The 18,296-nt window shown below is 46.7% G+C and overlaps 1 protein-coding gene across 3 annotated transcripts in view; it reads right to left on the bottom strand.

Moving 5' to 3' along the window:
• Nucleotides 1-14,662: 14,662 nt before the first annotated feature.
• Nucleotides 14,663-18,296, bottom strand: part of TMEM154 (transmembrane protein 154) — a 52,008-nt gene continuing 48,374 nt past the window's right edge. For all 3 annotated transcript variants that reach the window (XM_069556693.1, XM_069556695.1, XM_069556691.1), the window contains one exon: nt 14,663-17,258. In XM_069556693.1, coding sequence (XP_069412794.1) covers nt 17,243-17,258 — 16 coding nt within the window. In that variant the 3' untranslated portion in view covers nt 14,663-17,242. The remainder of the gene's footprint in view (nt 17,259-18,296) is intronic.

Raw genomic sequence — 18,296 nt, 5'->3', positions numbered from 1 at the left:
TCGTTGCCAGGGAAGGAGGCTGGTCCTCAGGAAGGAGCCAGAAGTGGGAGGACAGCGTGGACAGACAGGAAGGGCAGCCCCTTCTTCTCATGAGACATGTTGAGACATATTCAGACATTTAGACATATTCTGCAGCCCCGCCCCTCTAGGGGAGGGAGCGAGGTGGCTTCCACTTAGGGGCCACCTGGGCGCAAGGGGGCGAGGCTCGTTCTGGGAGCCAGCAGATCTTGAATCACTCTCTGCAGCTTCCATTTAGGCTTCATTTTAGCTCACTCATGGCTGAGGCTGTAGGAAATTACAGATAGCTTCGTGTGTCTCCTGGGTCAAGGGGGAGTTGTGCCTTGCTCTCAAGTGGGACGGTCCCAAAGGGCTGGTGGGCATGGGGAGGAGAAGGTGGCATGTGGTCACCAGCCCCAGTGGCACTTTTTCCTCTGCTGCCCATTTGGAAGTCGTTTATCCCATGTTACGCATGGGACTCTTGAGTCAGACTCTGTGGATTTATGTCTTCCTGTCACTCATTGGCCATTGACCTTGGGCAGGTTAGCTGCTCTGGGCCTCAGTTTCACTGTCTATGAAAGAGGCATGCAACAGGTTAGTTGTAAGGATTAAATGAGCTTACTGGATAACGTGTAAATGCTACTTCAGTGTTCACTTTTCTTTTCAGATTAAGGATGCTGGTGGATTTCCTCACAACAGGGTCTTCAGGATTACAGGTGAAATGAGCAAGTGCCTGCAGAAGGCCAGACCAAGGAGAAAAGGAGGCTGGAAAGATGAGCAGAGAAGAGGACGACGTGGCCACCACATGGCAATGAACAGGACATGGTGTAAAAAGACGCCCTGTACTGTCACCTCCAGGAGAAATCGTCATGGCATGCCTGCTTCTGCCCAACCTGGAAAGGACAGAGGTGAGATTTCAGCCTAGACTCAGCATCCTTGATGGTGACGAAAGGGGTTGATTCAAAGAAATCAACCCCCCATAAGATGAAAACTTTTCATATTTTATAGCACGGACTCTAAGGATATTTGGTGCCGCGTCTCATGGAGGAGCTGACGGAAGCCTCGGTCGTAAGGAGAGTCCTCTGGGCTCTGGTCTGCCGGCTGCTTCTCATGATGTGTAAGGTCTGAGGGTTCCCCATGGGCTTAGTTTCCTAGGGCTGCCATACAAATGCCCACAGACTGAATGTGTTCGCTCACAACTCTGGAGGTTGCAAGTCCCAAATCAAGGGTGGCCAGGAGGTAAGAGCTGAAACGCAGGATGAGTAACCCCTCCGAGCGTCCAGCTGCCGATGGGGCTTTCCGCAGGGCCCAAGTGTGCCAGCCCCCGGGTGTCTCTGGTGAGGGCAGGATTTGCACAGAGCAACCTAAGGGCAAATGCTGCCGGGCGGGTGTTGCCTAAGAAAACATACCCTCATCTGTTTGTGCAGCCTCTCCACACCAGACTGCTTCAGCCTCCACCAGGGAATTGCAGCTCCTCGGGGTACCACCGAGAGGAAGCACAGGTCCTCTGCCGTGGACACAGCCCAGCTCCTGGCAGGAAGTGTGGCCTGTTATCAGATGCAGCTGAGCAGGAGATTCCAAGTCACTTTATTTTCAAACAGGCAAGAGCAAATCAGCAGCCCCTCTTTTTCATCTGGCTGGCATTTGCTTCCCACCGCAACACTAAGCAACGGCTTCGCCCCTCCTGGTTGGAGCTGCCACAGGAGAACCGACTCCTCAGCACGGTGAGTCAGCTTGGATGCTGACAACTGTGACCCATTCCAGATGGTGAGGACATCAGTGACCGTAATGACCCTTCCGGCCAGCGTCTGCAGCGGACTGTTCTCAGAACTGCGGGCGATGGACGCGAGCTTGTATCCCGCAGAGATGTACAAGGGGTGCCTGCAGAGTCATGACCCTGATTCCACCAGCTGTGGGTGGGGATCAGTTGTTCTTTTTCCTGCAGAGTCACAGTTCGCCAGAGGGGCCTGAGCCCAGCTCCAACTGTGAGAAGCAAAGAGCAATAAGACTCATTCAGCTGCGTAAGAAATAGGTGCTCAGACAGGGAATGCCACTCAGTGCTCTGTGGCGACCTGAATGGGAAGGAAATCCAGAAAGAGGGGATGCCTGTGTATGTATAGCTGACTCCCTTTGCTGTGTAGCAGAAACTAACACAGCATTGTAAAGCAACTGCGTGCATACATCCTGTCGCTCAGTCGTGTCCCACTCTTTGCGACCGCATGGACTGCAGCCCGCCAGGCTCCTCTGTCCCTGGGATTCTCCAGGCAAGACTGCTGGACTGGGTTGCCAGGCAGATTCTTTACCATTGCGCCATCTGGGAAGCCCCAAAGCAACGCTACGGCAGTAAAAAACATTTTTAAAAAAAATGAAAAGAAACAGGTGCTCAGACTGTCTTGGGGACCTTGCTGATGACAAGAAGGCTCTTCGTGGGATTCTTTGCTACTTTTACCTCAGGAGATTCACAGGCCTTAGGAGACAAGACAGGCATCGAACATGTACATCTTTCAGTGTGAAGAAAAAAAAGCCATCTGCAGTTGCTCATGGAGACAGCAAAAAGCCCAACATATTGGCATATCGGATTTTCAGGGAAAGATATGCTAAGTTAAAGAAAAATAAAGTCAGTTTTTAGAATGTGTGCAAATGACTTCATAAAGCTGTTTGAGTGAAACAAGGCCACCCTCCCGCCCGAACCTGATCCGAATGTCTGGCTTCTTTGCAGAACTGTGAACGTGTACTAAGCACAGCTGAATTTATTTTCACAATTTTCAAGCTTACATTATAAAAAATAATACTGGGTGAAGCCTCATCATCATTATGGCAGAGCGAAGCGTTCATTTCACAATTGGTTTGTTTAAAGTTAATAGTAGATCAAGTGAGCAACTGCTAAAAAGATGATGCATTGGCTTAATTCCGTGTTGTTACAGAGCTCAGCATCCAGAGTTAATATACACACAGAGATGTTGGCAGACGGCTCCTTTTGGTAATAATACTCACTTTTATGAATGGCTCATTTATTTTTTATATGTTCCTCTTTAGCCCTGCTCTCATTTCTCCCCTCTGTGCGGAGTCTGGCTCCCAGGACTCCAGGTAGAGGAGGAAGTATAGATCTGCATTTTAATGAGGCCAGCGAGCAGGCTGCTGCTTAGCGCCACAGCAGTGAAAAACGACGAGGAAAAAAATTAGGAGAGCTAATCCGTGGTAGAAACTGGGTTCAGAAGTGCCAGTCAGCTGGTTATTTCCTGAGTCTTCACCCGGTGCATCTTTGTAGATGTTTCAAATCCAGCCGGTGACTCATCATTACAGAGGCTCTCTCCCAGCCACTCACCTCCTGCAGGAGGAAACTTTACATGCACAAGGCGTTTTATCTTTTTCATCTAATCACCTGAAGACTAAGAAGAGCCTACTTAGGGGGAAAAAAGTACAGCTCTCAAAAGAAAATGAACTAGACCTTCACTCTGAAGGTGACTGAGCTGAGTGGAGAGGGTTGGAGAGGGGCTTGCACCAGCTTTTCTTGCAATTATGTGTTAATAGCAGGACCCCAAAGAGTCTGATTATCCAAGCTGTGTTGCCCCTGTATTTTCTCTAGGCACCAGACTCGGCTTGCCCCAGATTTCTGAGTGTTTGCTGCCAAGGAGGGTACGAGGCTGCCCTCTGTTATCCTCCTGAGCACAGACTCCTCTTTGATTGGTCCTCCCTCTGCAAAGCCCTCCTGCAGAACAGAGATGAGATGGGAAAAAGAAACGAGGATGATGAGGATGAGCAAGCTGAGAAAGGGACAACCAAGGAGCTCTTGGGGTCACGAGCTACAGCGAGGGAGAGCTGAGACGCCTCAGAACAGTGGCAGAGCCAAGTGGAGAACTTCAGCGGCAAGGCCAGGCTGCCCTACCTAGAACCCCGGGTCTTCTGCTTCATAGCCATGACCCTCCACCTCTGGAAAGTGACCACAGTCATAATTCCTCTTGCAGGGGATTGCTGAAAGGCTTACATGAGTTAGTGCAGGTAGATTGCTTAGAATTTTCCCTGGCATAAAGTGAGTTCTAGCCACTGTTGTTATTTCCACACTTGTTCTAAGCAGTTCCTGATTTAAATGCCCCAAAGTGCCTGGTGGTACCTGTCACCCTAGATCAGCAATAAGAAGACCTCGTTAAGGGAAATTAGGTCTCTCCCCGCTGCCTTTCCGGAGAAAGCAATGGCAACCCACTCCAGCACTCTTGCCTGGAGAATCCCACGGATGGAGGAGCCTGGTGGGCTGCAGTCCATGGGGTCGCACAGTGTCGGACTCGACTCCACTTTGACTTTTCACTTTCACGCATTGGAGAAGGAAATGGCAGCCCACTCCAGTGTTCTTGCCTGGAGAATCCCAGGGACGGGGGAGCCTGGTGAGCTGCTGTCTATGGGGTCGCACAGAGTCGGACATGACTGAAGTGACTTAGCAGTGGCGGCAGCAGCCACGGCCTTTCAGATCCTTAAAGAAGGCAGCTGGTCTTTGAAGGTGATTGCTCCTGGGTGCCAAGGGACTCATGCTTGTGTTTTCCTCCTGGGGGAACACCGAAGACACCTCGTCTCCCTGGACTCAGCTGGTCATGCCTCACTTGTACTGTTACCTCCTCAAGTCTTGGGGGAATCACTTGGCACTGCGAGGGGCTGCTAAAAATGTCCGGTATGTCAAAGCAGACCCCGTCATCGGAGCAGTGTGGGAATAGCAGGTAATGTAAGAGGCCCCCTTTGATGAAGCCCCCCAGAGTGCGTGGCGGGGAAGGGAGCACTCAGCCCAGGACCACACTGCCTGCGCTGCAGAGCTCCTTTTCAGGGATGATAGGGGCCTCTCTTATTCCCTTTCTGCTTTCTTCCTCCGTCTTCTCTTCCTTCTTCTCAGAGAATTTATTTGAAATATGCTTTTGAGGAAGACCCAGCACACTGAAGTGCTGGATCTCAATAAGAGCTTACAGTGGATTCCGCAGCATGGCCCTCAGTCTACCCCCTGGAAAATAATCTGGGATGCTTATTAAAACCCCTGATTCCTGGGCCCAAACCCCCTCGGGGACGAAGACAGGACTTGGAATTTTTAAGCAGCTGCTCAGACGCTTTTGGTGCACTGTTTAGTGTGAGAACTGCTGACTTGGAAACGGTTGACTCTAGCGTCTGGATATTGCAGATGGGGACACTGAGGCCAGGGAAGTGAAGCGGCGGTCCCAGAGTCACCCAGCTAGTCAGTGGTAGATGCAGAAGTCGTGGGAGAGGACACTCGGGCTGTTCTCGCCACAGGGAGGGCTTCGGGCTCCCTGGATGAGAAGCCTCCCCAGACAAACTAACACCAGAGTTCTGCTCTCGCTCCAGCTGGCACACAGTCCTGGCCACGGCCAGAGGAGACTTATTGCCATATTTTACAACAGATATGAATTCTGTGTTTCCAAATAAAACTCCAATCCGGTGTATGTTCAGGGAAAACAAATTAATTTTAATGAGGATCTCACTTACAGTGTTTCTGGATGTGGCATGTTTCACCTGGTAATTTAACGCTATTTTACCTGGAGTGTTGATATTGAATTGATGAAGTGTTTTTGTTTTTGTTTTCCTTAACATAGAAAAGAAAAGACCACAAATATAACTATTTTCCAGCATCTTAAATTTGATAAGAATTACTAACGATAACACAAAACGGTGTTAAGCGGCAAATAGTAGATCAAGGCAGAGCTGAGAAATGCCAGTGATGAAGGGGGACGGTGAGGAGGACATAGCTACAGTATGGTGTCTGTATCTTACCTCCAGGTCATGACGTCTGAGAGGCATTTGTCATCATGCTGGAAATAATTCAAGGCCAGAGTCTGGGACTGTTGTCCTCTTTATACTGGCCCACAATCCTGAGCTCAGCCTCATGGAAACAGTCAAAATATATTGCCCGATGAATGGGAGAGGGGGTTGAGGTGAAGATGAAATAGTGGGAGAGGAGATACATGAAGGTAAAAACAGGAAAATTAAATCAAAGTGTGGAGGCAGCCTTTATAGGACTGGTGTGTCTGGAAGGGGATCAGAGTCACAAGGGGCGAGGCACGGTTTGGCAGGCAGGCTGCAGTGGACCCAAAAGCACACAGACAGCAGGGGGACAGACACGGAGAACCAGAAGGATGGAGCGGGGAGCTGGGGCACACAAGACGCTCCCTACCCAGCTTTACACTTGAGATATCTCAGATGGACGGGTGAACCATCCAACGAATTTCACTCATTCATGAGACGCTACCTGTCCAGTTTTACAGTGAAATCATCTCAGAGGGCTGGCTGGCTCTTCTCATCTCATTCACTCATGTTTTACTTGTTCACCAATTCATTCCATGATTCCAAAAAGATTTATTGCTTTCTAATGATAATGATAATCGTGACTACCAAATATGGGGTGCCTGTGTGTGCCATTCCGCCTTCACACAGCAGGGCGTCTGAGGCTCAGAGAAGGTCACACAGCTGAGACGCAGATCCAAGCCCGCCCCCTGCCAGGTCTCCCTTGCTACTGCTGCTAAGTCACTTCAGTCGTGTCCGACTCTGTGTGACCCCACAGACAGCAGCCCACCAGGCTCCCCCGTCCCTGGGATTCTCCAGGCAAGAACACTGGAGTGGGTTGCCATGTCCTTCTCCAATGCATGAAAGTGAAAAGTGAAAGTGAAGTTGCTCAGTCGTGTCCGACCCTCAGCGACCCCATAGACTGCAGCCTTCCAGGCTCCTCCGTCCATGGGATTTTCCAGGCAGGAGTGCTGGAGTGGGGTGCCATTGCCTTCTCCGAGGTCTCCCTTGAGTGACTGTAAAATTGTGTAAAGTGAGCCCTTATTTGGGTGGGTTCAGATGGAGCTGCCACAAATTCCCTGTCTAATGGTCCCTGACTTCCTCCAGGGACTCTGGTTCTGCCCAGCCCTGCCTTCCACTTGCTGTGTGATGTTGGCCAAGTCTCATCATCTCTAGGGGTCAAGTCTCTGCAACAGCCACATGCGCGTACTGACCAGGTGATTCCCGAGTTTCCCTGTTGCGCTAACATCCCATACCTCTGTTACTGGAGACTTGTGCCTCTCAGCAGGGGGCGTACTTATGAAACCACATTTCTCTCGACTGTCTCCTCTGGGCTGTGGTACAATCAGCCCTCACTCACCTGAGAACCATTATTGTTCTTAGTAAAAGAATCACTGACTTTCTTCAAGGTAGCAATGCACACATCTCAAAGGCTACATCCTCAGCTTAACTTAAAGCAAGAGTCACTTCTTGTCTAAGCTTTGGCCAGTGAGACGGAAGTGGACTGGGCTTTCAGGGGAGTCTGTTTCACCTCCTCCTCCTTCCTTCCTGCTGCCAGAAAGACAGCTTTGATGACTGGAGCCCCAGCAGACATCTGGGGCCAAAGGCAACTTTGAGGATCGAATCCACACGCTAAGAACGGTGGCACAGAGAAGAGAGGGAGAGGGCGGGCTCAGGGGCCATGGAGCCGCCAGACAGCCTGGGACTTCCGACCTACAGACCCTTTTAGGGGAGACAGAAAGAAGTCCTTACAAATTTCAGTCTCCGTCTTTTGGATGTTTTTGCTCTTCTTTTGGAGTTATTTGCTGTTCTAAACTAATTCTCACTAATATACCTACACACTCTTCATCCTTTCTTTCTTTCCTTAGCTGTAATATTTCTCTTAAGTGTTAAATGTGCTGCGTCCTGCTGGACAAATTCATGACCTTCAGGCCCTCCAAATCAATATGTACAACGCTGGGTTCATAAATGACTCCTGGCAACCCTTTATCCTGTGCTCCCTTTCACAGCAAATGGCAGCGCCACTTTTTCCATCATTAGCGTTCTAAAGCCTGCATTCCTCCTAATCAGTTATCAAATCTGGTAGCGTCTCCACTGATCTCATGTTTTGAGGGCGTATTATCTCAAGAGATGCTCAGTGCTGGGGTATGAGAGTAAGCCGAACAGATATTTATCTGTTTTTATGATGTGTACAATCAAGGGCAAGCATTTATCTGTTCTCATGGCACTTATCATCAAAGCAAGCGTTAGTTGACTAATCACGCAAACAAGCAAGTGCTACCAAAAAAAAGTGTGCTGACAACACACAGTGGGGGCCAGGGAAGGCTTCAACTGAGCTGAAACCTGAAGGATGCGTGGGACCTAATGTGACAGTGAGCAGGGATGGGACCCCGAGGAAGGAGGAGCAGCCTCTAGTCCATGAGTGGAAAGAAGGCTGTTGGCTGAGGCACCAGAAGCCTCAAAGGATCCAAGAGGCAAGGCAGGAAGCAGGCATGATGAGGACTTACGGCCTCATTCTCACAGGAAGCCATCCCCAGGGTTTTAAGAGCAAAGAAAGGGAGGACATTGCCCTGACCAGGTTCTTCCTAGCTCTTCCCTCCTCTTTTCTTAATTCCTTCTGCTGAAACACAGGCTCCCTAGTACCTGCTTCTCTTCCTGAACTTTTTAAAATTGACTCAGCCTATTTATTAAATTTATTTAACTATTTATTAAACACCCATTATATCTAAGTTGTTACATACTCCTAAGATTGCCTATATGATAATGTATGGGATATAATACAGTGAAGATGCAAAATGTGCTTTTAAACAAAAATGAAAAATTTGATCAGTCAACATGAAGATTTTACTAGGACATTCAAACAATTATGAAGTTAGGATAGATATTATTGCCTGATAGGTAAAATTGTGTGATGTTAATTTAGCAAGTTAGTAGTCATACCTTCAAAGCCATAGTTTGCTACACGTTGATTAAAATGCTACAGTACAGATGTAATCTTGGCACTTCTCTGCAGTAAATACATGTATCCTATGGAGATTCACTGTCTCATGTGTAAACAGTATTCAGTGGACATTTAATGTATCCAAAAACTTATTATGCACTTTCATATTCTTCTGCTATTACTTTTTAAATAACTTTCTTTTTAGTTTGGAAAAAACTTCAACTTTCAGAAAAGTTGCAAAGATAGTATAAAGAGCTTCCACATGAGGACCATGATACATTTGTCAAACCAAGAAATTCTCATTGACTGCAATGATACGTTCCTGAATGACCATCTGTCAAAACCTTCTGTCCTTCAAGATTCGGCCCTGAGTGAGCTGAGGTGTTGCCTGTTCTGCCATCCCCAAAGCATCTTTCGCCCTGTGTCCCTGAGCCCTGATCCGCTGCTCCTCACTAGAAGCGCGGCACTTTCCACCTTTGGGCAAAAGCCTTACCTCCCGAAACAGCTTGATGGGAGGATTCTGGCTTCCGTTCTGCACCTAGCAGGTCACGCTGTGCCCCACTTAGAGCAAGGAGCTCAGTGAACCTCAGCTGAAGGAACAGATGAATGAAACTCAAGGAAGTGGGCAGACAGCAGCCAGCATCACACCTGCAGAGTTCCTACGAAGTCAATAAAAACGGCACATCTACAGGGTGCCCGTGGTGACATCCAGGCTAATTTTGGAGACGGATGACCTGGGTTCAAATCCCAGCTCTACCATACACCACTCGTGTGACCACGAGCAAGTTATCTCTTCTTTCTGTGCCGTCTGTAAAATGGGGGTAATAATATACCTGCCTGAGCAGGTGAGGGAGTTAACTCCCACGAACACTTAGAAAAGTACCTGTCACAGAGGAAATGCTCAGTAACTCTTCATCATCACCCTGTCATACTGACTTAAGGTGAAACTCCCTTCATGAGACCTGCCTTCTGTGACCCAGTGACCTGCAAAAGGCTGCCTGGGGCAGGAGCCCTGGGCAGCATGATTTCCCACAAGCTATTCAGCTGGGGAGCCTCCCAGCAATTCTGTGACCTGACAAAACGAACCTGGCAGGTCTTTCATCTTGCTTCATAGACTTCCGGTTTGTATTGTTTCAGCCTCCTCCTTAAGGACAGAGACCATAAGTGTACCAGCCAGCAACATACAATTCTTAACACTCAGCAGCAGGCATTCCCTGTTCAGAGCATTCATGTGGATCAACTAGTGCGGTCTTCCCAAAAATCTCATGAAGCGACAGGAGCGCAGGGATGCTAAGTGGCCTGCCCAGAGGCACACAGCCAGCATTTCAACCCAGGCAGCTGGCTCCAGCAGCTCTGGGCTCCATCCTGCTGCTCTACCTGCTGCTGCTGCTGCTGAGTCGCTTCAGTCGTGTCCGACTCTGTGCGACCCCAGAGACGGCAGCCCACCAGGCTCCCCCGTCCCTGGGATTCTCCAGGCAAGAATACTGGAGTGGGTTGCCATTTCCTCCTCCAATGCATGAAAGTGAAAAGTGAAAGTGAAGTTGCTCAGTAGTGCTGAACTCTTAGCGACCCCATGGACTGCAGCCTACCAGGCTCCTCCATCCATAGGATTTTCCAGGCAAGAGTACCGGAGTGGGGTGCCATTGCCTTCTCCAGCTGCTCTACCTACCCTCCCATAATAGACACTCAATACGTGTTTGCTGAATAAATGAATCCCAGTGGCATCTTCAGGGAAGACTTCCAGTATTTTCTTTATCCAAAATTTCTGACTGGCTTCCCCTCTCACTGACCCTTCCAAACTCTCCAACAGGAGCCGGTAAGTGTGCCTGCCCTTTTAAGGAAAACTTGCTCCTGCTGGCTGTCTCTAGGGAGTCACCCCATGAACATCCCACCGAGGTCCACCCCAGCCCTCTTCTCACTTCTTCTTTCTTAGAAAGCAGATTTTAACTGGACTTTATTTCCAATAGCTTTTTCCTTTTTCAAAGGTGCGTGCATTCATTGTGGAAACTTGGGCAGTGACAAAAGTACATGAGAAAGGTAATTTTAAATGGAGAATATTTTTGCTCTTTATTCAAAATCTTCTCTAATGTTAAATGATCCTTAGGGCAAGAAAATGAAAAGAACCTGAGTAATTAGATATTATGCATTATGGGGAGAGAAGATATTTTCTGTTCTGTCTTATTCTCATTTAGTTTATCAGGGTCCTGACCACTGCTTTAACCCTCTCTGATCCTGTTGTAAACAGTGACTTCATCCACAAGGCATATACAGATTTCCAGAAGTTTTCCTGCTTCTCTCATTGTCTCTGAAGAGAAAGGGGTAAAATTAACTGCCTGCATTACATGTAGAAAAATCTATATATTCTGCCTTATGGAGCAAAGCTTTGAGGGCCTCTTACTTTTTACGTTTGTTTGTTTTTCAGTATCCTTTCTCCTACCTAGACATACACCTAAATATATTGTCAGCTTTGCAACTAAATTTCAAAGGACATACTGCAAGAACATCAACGTAAAATTAGGATTTTTCTATGTTTTTGTTCTTAATATTTCTGCCTTGATTACTGAAAACGTACCCATTCTGTTCTTTAAAAAACAAAACCTTATATCATAAAGGCAATGGATATTTGCTGCAAAATATTTAGAAAATATTTTAAATGCCCAAAGAATGTGAAAAGCATCAGTAAATCCCATCCTGAGAACCTGGATGGTTCTGACTCTGCATGTAAGTGGATCAGGAAAGAGGAACATGACCAGTGGTGAATAACCGCGTCCTTGGCTGTGCCGGAATGCCCCGGTCTGGTCCCAGAACTCGGATTCCCCTTGGAAACTGCCTCCCCCACATCCTCTTTCCCCCAGCCAACCAAGTCACCAGTCAACCACCCCCTACTCATCCACTCATTCAACCAACCAACCAGTACATGTAGACACATGCACACACTCCAAGGCACGTCAAGAGAAAAATTGTCCATCCCAGTCAGTTCCAACCCCCATTTTCACAAGGTTAGACATAAAGCTCCAGCGGTCCAGTCTAATTCTTTCTGGAGGACTTTTCTTAATCAGATGCAAGGAAAGAGACTCCCTTCTACTCTGATGGTAAAAAGGATGAGCCCTGGAGTCCCTAGCTGTGGAGAAAGCTGGTCTCAGAATGAAGGAAATACAGGAAACTGGAAGCCTGGACGTGGGGCCCCCTGCTGGTGTGCCTCATCACAGCAACACCTGCCTGTCTTCTGCTTCTCCCCAATTTGGATCTGGAGTCCGTATGCTTCTTGCTCTGAGTGGGACATCTTCTTACAGGAACCAAGAGTCTCACTTAAACAAACACAGCAGCGTTTAAGGAAACTAGGAAAAGTATATTTCTTCCTTTCCAGGAGAAGCATCTTCACTTATTTCTGGGCCCTACCCTGTCCACTCCTCACGTCGCCACTCTCGATCTGGGCAGAGACGCAGGTGACCTGCCGCCTCCCTCAGCTGGCCCGTCAGCTCTGACGGGAGTCAGGGGACGTGCCCCGCGCCGGGAACACGAGCCCTCTTCCACGGTCTGCTGTGGATGCGTATTTAACATATACACGGTTAAATATGTATGTATATTCTACCCTCAGCTGCATAGTTTCTGATAAAAATAAGTAAGTACATACATGTGTATAATCCAAATTGCTCATTTAGCAGTGATATACTGAGTATTTCTAAATTTAACTGAAAAGCACAACAAGATAGAACGAAAGAATATTTTCTACATTAATTTTTATATAATTAATGTATACCAATATTGAGAATAAACATTTACAATGAGATATTTACTAAAATGTTGATGACCAAGTATAAAGAGGTGAATTATGCCTCTTTCTCAGCATGCAAAGTGGGAGAAAAAGCCTGAAACCCTCAATCAGTTGTAAAACTTTGATAGCTTTGCAAATCAGTTCTGTTCAGTAGTAATGGGTCCATTTCTTATATGAGGCTTACAAGGTAGAACTTACATATTGCGGGGACAAATGCCAACTGATAAATATGATATATGATGATCTTACTGACCTCTTGAGAAAATACTTTACACGGCTTGTGAGAGCATCCAACAGAATTTTTTTTACATTAATCTTATTTTTAATTTTAAAAGCAGGATACATATATATTAATTATTGCTGCTGCTGCTGCTGCTAAGTCTCATTAGTCATGTCTGACTCTGTACGACCCCATAGACTGCAGCCCTCCAGGATCTCCCGTCCATGGGATTCTCCAGGCAAGAACACTGGAGTGGGTTGCCATTTCCTTCTCCAATGCATGAAAGTGAAAAGTGAAAGTGAAGTCGCTCAGTCATGTCCGACTCTTCGCGACCCCAGGGACTGCAGCCCACCAGCCTCCTCCGTCCATGGGATTTTCCAGGCAAGAGTACTGGAGTGAGGTGCCATTGCCTTCTCCGTAATTATTGCTAGTCTATCATATTGTTTTTTAACTTGTTGAATCATTACCATTCCTGCTGTTTCTGAAAACTGACATTTATCAAACATGCAGTTTTCCCACGTTCCTTTGTTATTTGTAATTTCAGGGATTTCACCTAAGTCAGAGGAATACAGAGATCAATCTCTACTGGTCTTTACACTGGAAAAGACAGCGCTTACTGTTTGCAGTATCTAGAGACTATTAACTGAGTCCACGCAGACCAAAGAAGTAAAAAATGTAAATAGGCTTTTTGTAAGAGTCCAGTTATTTACCTATAACTTGGCTTCCCAGGTGGCTCAGCGGGTAAAGAATCCGCCTGCAATGCAGAAAACACAGGAGACATGGGTTTGATCCCTGGGTCGGGAAGATCTCCTGGAGGAGGAAATGGCAACCCACTCCAGTATTTCTGCCTGGAGAATCCCATGGACGGAGCCTGGTGGGCTACAGTCCATGGGGTTGCAAAGAGTTGGACACGACTGAAGCAACTTAGCAGGCAGACAACAAAGGCCGGTGATAATAATGTGATGGGAACGAAAGGGGATGACTAACTGAGCCTTCTCCACCTGGGGTCCAACTGGTAAGGGGCCCCATCCACCTTCGCTTGTCATAAATAGTTCAACACATATTTCTAATCTTGTAGAACAATGAGATTAAAGCCTTCATGAGACTGTTAACACTTTGCTTTAAGAATTTATCTTAAAATATAATTTCAAAAGGGGCTTAGAGCATCTATCGAGTTGATTTAAAAGGTTTATTTTATATACTTGTATGTATTGCTATCTCATGAACATGATATATTATTTAGAAAAGGACAAAAACCAAAACAAACCAGAAATCTCCCACCAGATATCTAAAAATAACCACCCCCAAAAGGACTAAGAGGAAAGTAAAATTAGGGTGTCAGACAAGACAGTGTCAAAGACAGTGTCAAAGAGCTGTTCAAAAAAATAAATCATTCAGGCAATTGGTTAGTGGCGTTATATAATTATTAACAACCAATTTGATTACTTCCATGCCACATTAATATACCATGATCTTCTGGTTATCGTAAGATAGAAGAAATATAGCGTACGAAGCTACTCTGGATTGTTTATTGTAGATCTAAATGGAAAACCCAGATTCCATCCTGAGTGTGAGAGAACAGCATTATGTACTTCAGTAGAAAATGTCGATGTTTTCCTCACGGTGAGGATTTTAGCTGTCTTCCCAGCGTGAAGCCACATCTTCTCACTCCACTATGTTCAGAATTTGTACGATTCTGATAGAGCTAAACTAATGTGTACACTTCATGTCTGCTCAACGTAAGGGCCTTCTCCCAGAGATGGTGAAAACGGAGAGTTTAAACAACCAAAACAAGCAACGAGACAGATGTATTTTTTAAAGTGTCCCTCTACATTGTCAGAGCTGTGAGGGTGATGAGAGGTGCCCATCACCTCTTGGATGTCAAGTCTGACGTGAGCTGCGTGCTCAGTGTGTGGATAACAATGACCTTCCCAGAGAAAGGAGTCATGTCACTGAGTTTAGACTGAGGTTTTCACACGTTTATTACCACAAGTTTCCTGAGGAGTTCAACAAGGCAACGCTGTTAACCTAACTTGCTTAACACGTTCAAAATGGCAATAACATGTAAACATCTTGAAAATATTCTAAAGCCACATTATGCTCTGATTGGCCACCCAATTAGGGCAAGTTATTAAGATTTTTATTAACAATAATCTAAAACATAAAAATTTAGTTTGGGTTAAAAAACAGTTCTCAGAAGGACCATAACCTATGCCTTTTGATTGGATAGTAAATAAAATATACAGAGCACTAGAGGCGACCCTTGGCTGTTCTGACCCATACTAATGTCATACATCTTGCCAGAATAAACTATAGTTTTAAAAGTGCTTTGCACATTGTGCAATTAGAGGGGTTAGTACATTTTTCAGATATAAATTCAATGACATATTGCTGAAGCTGGCTTCTTCTGGAATTTGAAGTAACTTCACATACTGAATGAGTATTTTTACCATATTATGAAATATTGCTTCATCAAGTGAGATTCCAAGAACCCCCGTCCTTCTCTGAACTGCTAACATCCATTATTTGGTAGGGTTGGGTGATGTTTGCCTACCTAAGCGTTCAGCAAAAATCTTAACACAGCTAGCTAAAGAGAGGAGAGACTCTTCAGAGAGTCAAAATGTTGATGAGAAACAAAGAAATGAAACAGGCAGAAATGACGATTTGGTATAATGGCAATTCTGGCATAAATATCTGAGTCACTGTGGACCACAAGTTGAATACGAATATGCAAAACAGGGGACTTCCCTGGCAGTCCAGCGGTTAAGACTTTGCCTTCCAACACAGGGGTTGCAGGTTTGATTCCCTGGTTGGGAACTAAGATTTCACCTGCCTCTTGGCCAACCATTCCCCCCAACCAAAAGCATAAAACAGAAGCAATATTGTAACAAATTCAATAAAGACTTTAAAAAATGACTCACATCAGAAAAAGACTTTAGAAAATATGCAGAACAAAAATGCCATATTAGGATGTGCTAAAAAGAATCCCACAGACAGATCTGTTGTGGTTCTGTACCGTGAAGACTGTTTTTTGGCCAAAGCTCTGCACAGTCCCGGGATGGCATAAGAGCAGTGGTTAAACACAGCCAGATAGTTCTATTTTTCAGTGGCATGGAAAGATCTCCTTAGCCTGGAACTCTGCTTTTAAAATTGTGGGCAGAGTTCAGAAGGTAAGGGATTCTGGAAAGAGGGAGGGCAGTTTGTGTCACGCCTTATGGTAGCCTTTCAAACACAAGACCCCAAATTCAGCAGCAAATGTTTGGTGACCCTCAACCACCCCACCCCACCCCGCCTCAGTTTATGGGTGGGGAGTAAAAGACCATTTTCATTCTTTGTTTCTTTCCTGGAATAAAATATTGGGTGCTGTGGAAGAGCTGAGGAGTCCTAATTTGCTAGATTGCTTTAAAGGTCAGAATTGGAAAATTAAGGATTAAATGGAGATTGATTTTACATGAGTGGGAGTGATAAATAGGCCCCTCTGATTTTGCGCCGTCATTTCTAGCAGGAGGATGTCAACAAATATCACGTAGAATGTCATCTCTGACGGACGGGTGTTGGCCTCCTGGGGAGTGGTGTTGAGCACACCAGACCTGTCCCGAGGGCAGGAGAGGTCCTGAGTGCAAGCAGAGGTCCCCGCCACCTGCACAGAGACAGCCTACTGCCGTTCTGTTTGTTCCAGGTGACCTTAAAGATCTCCGGGACACAGAAGGTGACAGAAGAGGCCCAGCTGCTCCCATCTACCCACACATCACACGCCAGGGAGGTGGGGCGAGGACAAGGAAGAGCCATGGGGAAGTGGAAATAAGCAGCTGATTCTAGTTGAGAAGGAAGACAGTCAATCTCTCATGGAAAATTCCCATTTCTCTGTCACCTGGCCAACTTACGGTCCACACATCACCAAACAGCATCCCTTTGACTGTATCTCACACTGCGTCTCATGGCAGGCAGGAACAAGCTTACCACCCCCCTGGGATGGCGCACACATTGAAATACTTGCTTCGTTTGCTGTCTTTTCCATGACATAACTCATCTAGAGCAAAGTTCCTGCTGAACGTAACTGACCTATCAGAGGACTTGACTAATCAGAAGAAACTATCCAGCTATTTAGGTCTTAAGGTGACCCAAGGTGACCCAGAAGGAAACCAGAGATAAAGACAGTTTCCAGTTTTGTATTCGAAGGAATGAAGCAGAAAGGTAACAGGGACTCAACATGGCCAGAGTGGTGGTCCAGTCCCCAGAGGTCGGCTGAGCGGAGGGAACACCCCGTGATGAGCGCTGACTGCACCTCGTGGCTCCACCACCCTCAGCAATGGATGGCATCCAGCCTTTGCCCAGCACTTCTCAATCAAGCATTCTTCCAAGTAAAGGTGATGCGTTGGGCGTCGGAAGAGTGGGCGTTGGAAGCAACAGCAAAAGGTTCTTGTGTTTACACTGATTTGAAGTTAATTAAATTCGGATCCCCTTCATCCTCTGTTGGCAGGCCCAGCGGGCTTCCTCTGGGGCTGCTTCTCTTGGAAAGCATTAGCACCATTCAGTTTCAGGATTCATTGTCACTGTGAAAAAGAGAACAACAGTATATTTCCAAGAAGTTCCTGAGAGCTGGTCACTCAGCTATGGAGGTGACTCAAGAGAGTATAAACAGTCAGGGAGCCAACAGTGTCCAGATTACAATTTCCCAAACAAAGGTCGGTTTGGATTTTACATTTGAACCCTGAGGAGGAAATCTAGAAAAGCCAAGACATAATCCCTAGCTCTTGCAGTAATATCCCTCCCCAGGGCTGACACAGAGAGAAGCAGATGGAGCTGGGGTTCCCCCTTTAATTAAATCTAATCCCATTTCTATGAATAGATGCCAAAATGCCTTTTTCTTCCTTTAGAAAAAAAATTTCCATGTGTTCATTTCTCTCAGAGCTTGTGGTCCTGGCATGGTTTCAAAAGCCCGTTTTGCTCACATCCACAGAGGATCTGGAGGGGCCTTCTCGGTGCCATTTAGAATTCAGTCACCAGGCGTCTTGGGTGTGAGCAGGCGTCAGCTATGGACGTGGTATCTGCACGTGGCCGTACTGGCAGGCGCATTTCTGCCTGTGTTTCTAACGTGGCTACCTTGGACATATGTCTGGCTGAGCGGCTCTTTCCCAGTGAGACCACGCTTCCACCCAAGTCTCCTGGAAAGCAGACCATTCAACCTCCTCACCCCCTTCTTTTTTTAACTTTTGTGTCCCTTCAACCAAATTCTAGCACGTCTCTACTTAAAGCGACCTGTGTCTGAACGATGACCATCAGGCCCCGATGTCACCTTTGCTCAGAGGCGTGGGAGGCTGTGAATGATCGTGCTCCCCAGACTCCTACTGCAGTGCTCACCTGTGCAGTGCTCACCAGGTGTTTCCAAAAGGTCAGTGGAGCAACTTGATAGATGACAGATAGATGGAAAATACAGAGCCAACCAAGAAAGGGGAGGGGAGACATGCCTACTTGTGTCTGCGTCTGTGCAGTGAAGGCGGGGAAGAAGCTTGTGACCGGGAGGGCTGATCGAGGGGAAAGAAGGGGGAAGGTGGACGTGGGGAAAAAGACAACTTCTGTAGCAAAACTTA

Source organism: Ovis canadensis, chromosome 17, assembly GCF_042477335.2.
Source record: "Ovis canadensis isolate MfBH-ARS-UI-01 breed Bighorn chromosome 17, ARS-UI_OviCan_v2, whole genome shotgun sequence".
NCBI classification, from domain to species: domain Eukaryota; kingdom Metazoa; phylum Chordata; class Mammalia; order Artiodactyla; family Bovidae; genus Ovis; species Ovis canadensis.
The sequence above is the reverse complement of the archived record's forward strand: the minus strand, read 5'-3'. Positions and strand labels throughout refer to the sequence as shown.